Below are 1,878 nucleotides of genomic sequence, written 5' to 3'. Positions count from 1 at the left end.
CTAAAGCTTCACGAAGCTTCTTCTCAGCCTCTTTCCCTCGCTCTTCACTACGACAGGCAAGAACTACATTCGCTCCCTTGCGCGCAAGTTCGAGAGCAGTCTCATACCCAATGCCAGAGTTCGCTCCTGTTATAATAACAGTTTTACCCTTCTGAGATGTGATCTGCGAAGCATTCCAGTTATTGGGAACTTGAGGACGACTATCATTCTTGGCGCAGGAAGTGTTGACCATTTTGATTGATTTAATGGGAGGAAGATTTGGAAATGGAGTCTATCTGAGTCAAGGTACTTCATTCAATGATTCGTCATCTACGTACGCATGGTAATGGTACGTATGCCACCATATCCATTGATTTACTTGACATACTGTATCAAGGAATCAGTGAATCAACTGAATTAATTTGTATTAAAATCTTGGAAGAAGTGTACTGATTACGAAAGTAACATCGATACTTCTACGAAAATGATGAGAATGTTTAGTCCCACTAGAACAGAACAAGTGTATTCAGTTAAAATTAAAAGCATAAAAAGTGCATAGAATGGATTGTGAGCTCGTCTTATCTGGCAGAGCCATCAATTTCGTGAGGATTTTAATTGGTGTGTATGTATTTTGATTACGAACACTGATGTGGATCACACAACTTGTTTACACCGCAAAACATACGTCTGTGGATAACACGAAGAACCCTAACTTTTCGGGGCAACAAGCTCTATACAACAACTTTAACAGACATATGCTACGATACTTGTATGGGAGTAGTTAAAATCCACCGGAATATGCGAAACACGGTTATACTATACTTTCATTTGCGTGATCGATTGCGGATGTGAGAAAATATTATCGATCTTTATCACATTGATTGTTTGTCAAGACGACTATTCTTTAGTTCGCACTGGGTCATGTTGGCATTAAGCAAATCAATCATTTTTTATTAATAAGAGCGATCGTTGTAGATGGCTTTGGCTCCTTAGCATGACAGTTTGACTATAAATCCATCATCATGTGGTGTACACAAGTGTGGATTCGATCACATAATCAACGTATCTTTCCTCACAAAAAGGAGGCCTCGTGCATACAAACAGTAAGCAGCTCTGATATGGTAAACGTCAAAGCTCTCTGTCCCAACAATCTATGTGAGGATAAATACTCTCGTAATCAACAAATGGTCTCATCATGCGCCAAATTATACAAACAATATCTGGAAGTTAGTAATATTAATGTAGCGAATTCTCTTTATTGTTTACTCAAGCATATGTATCGTGACAATCCATCATATGTATCAAGTCATCCAGCCATGTGTATCGAGGCCATCCGCCGCTTCTACGTGTAGAATAAATGATTACGAATCCTTCGAAGAAATTTCGTAACTCAGATTGATATCATTTCCAAATCTTCCTTCCATTAAATCAATCAAAATGGTCAATACTTCCTGCGCTAAGAATGATAGTCGTCCTCAAGTCCCCAATAACTGGAATGCTTCGCAGATCACATCTCAGAAGGGTAAAACTGTTATCATAACAGGAGCGAACTCTGGCATTGGGTATGAGACTGCTCTCGAGCTTGCGCGCAAGGGAGCGAATGTAGTTCTTGCCTGTCGTAGCGAAGAGCGAGGTAAAGAGGCTGAGAAGAAGCTCCGTGAAGCTTTAGCCTCGACTGCTGATGCTGGCAGCGTCAACTTTAAGAAACTCGATGTGAGTGACTTAAAGAGTGTTTCCAAGTTTGCGAATGAGTTCAAATCTTCACATGATCGTCTGGATTTATTAATCAACAATGCTGGAGTGATGGCTGTTCCGTATGCTCAGACTGTGGATGGTAACGAACGTCAATTTGCTGTGAATCACTTGGGTCATTTTGCGCTCACGGCTACGCTCTTTCCA

At 40.5% G+C, this 1,878-nt stretch overlaps 2 protein-coding genes across 2 annotated transcripts in view; one reads left to right on the top strand and one right to left on the bottom strand.

The window, feature by feature from the left end:
* PHALS_15133 (hypothetical protein L915_08615) lies at nucleotides 1-232 on the bottom strand (the record flags this gene model as incomplete). The annotated part of the gene is made up of 1 exon (XM_024718335.1): nucleotides 1-232. A coding segment is annotated over one exon (232 nt), but the record flags the coding sequence as incomplete, so codon positions are not given.
* A 1,184-nt stretch (nucleotides 233-1,416) lies between these two features.
* PHALS_00640 (Beta-tubulin folding cofactor D) overlaps nucleotides 1,417-1,878 on the top strand; it is a gene marked incomplete at both ends in the record, with an annotated part of 5,521 nt that continues 5,059 nt past the window's right edge. The window contains one exon of the mRNA XM_024718323.1: nucleotides 1,417-1,846. Coding sequence (XP_024586869.1) covers nucleotides 1,417-1,846 — 430 coding nt within the window. The remainder of the gene's footprint in view (nucleotides 1,847-1,878) is intronic.

Source organism: Plasmopara halstedii (genome assembly GCF_900000015.1).
Source record: "Plasmopara halstedii genome assembly, contig: Scaffold_117, whole genome shotgun sequence".
In the NCBI taxonomy this organism is placed as follows: domain Eukaryota; phylum Oomycota; class Peronosporomycetes; order Peronosporales; family Peronosporaceae; genus Plasmopara; species Plasmopara halstedii.
The sequence above is the reverse complement of the archived record's forward strand: the minus strand, read 5'-3'. Positions and strand labels throughout refer to the sequence as shown.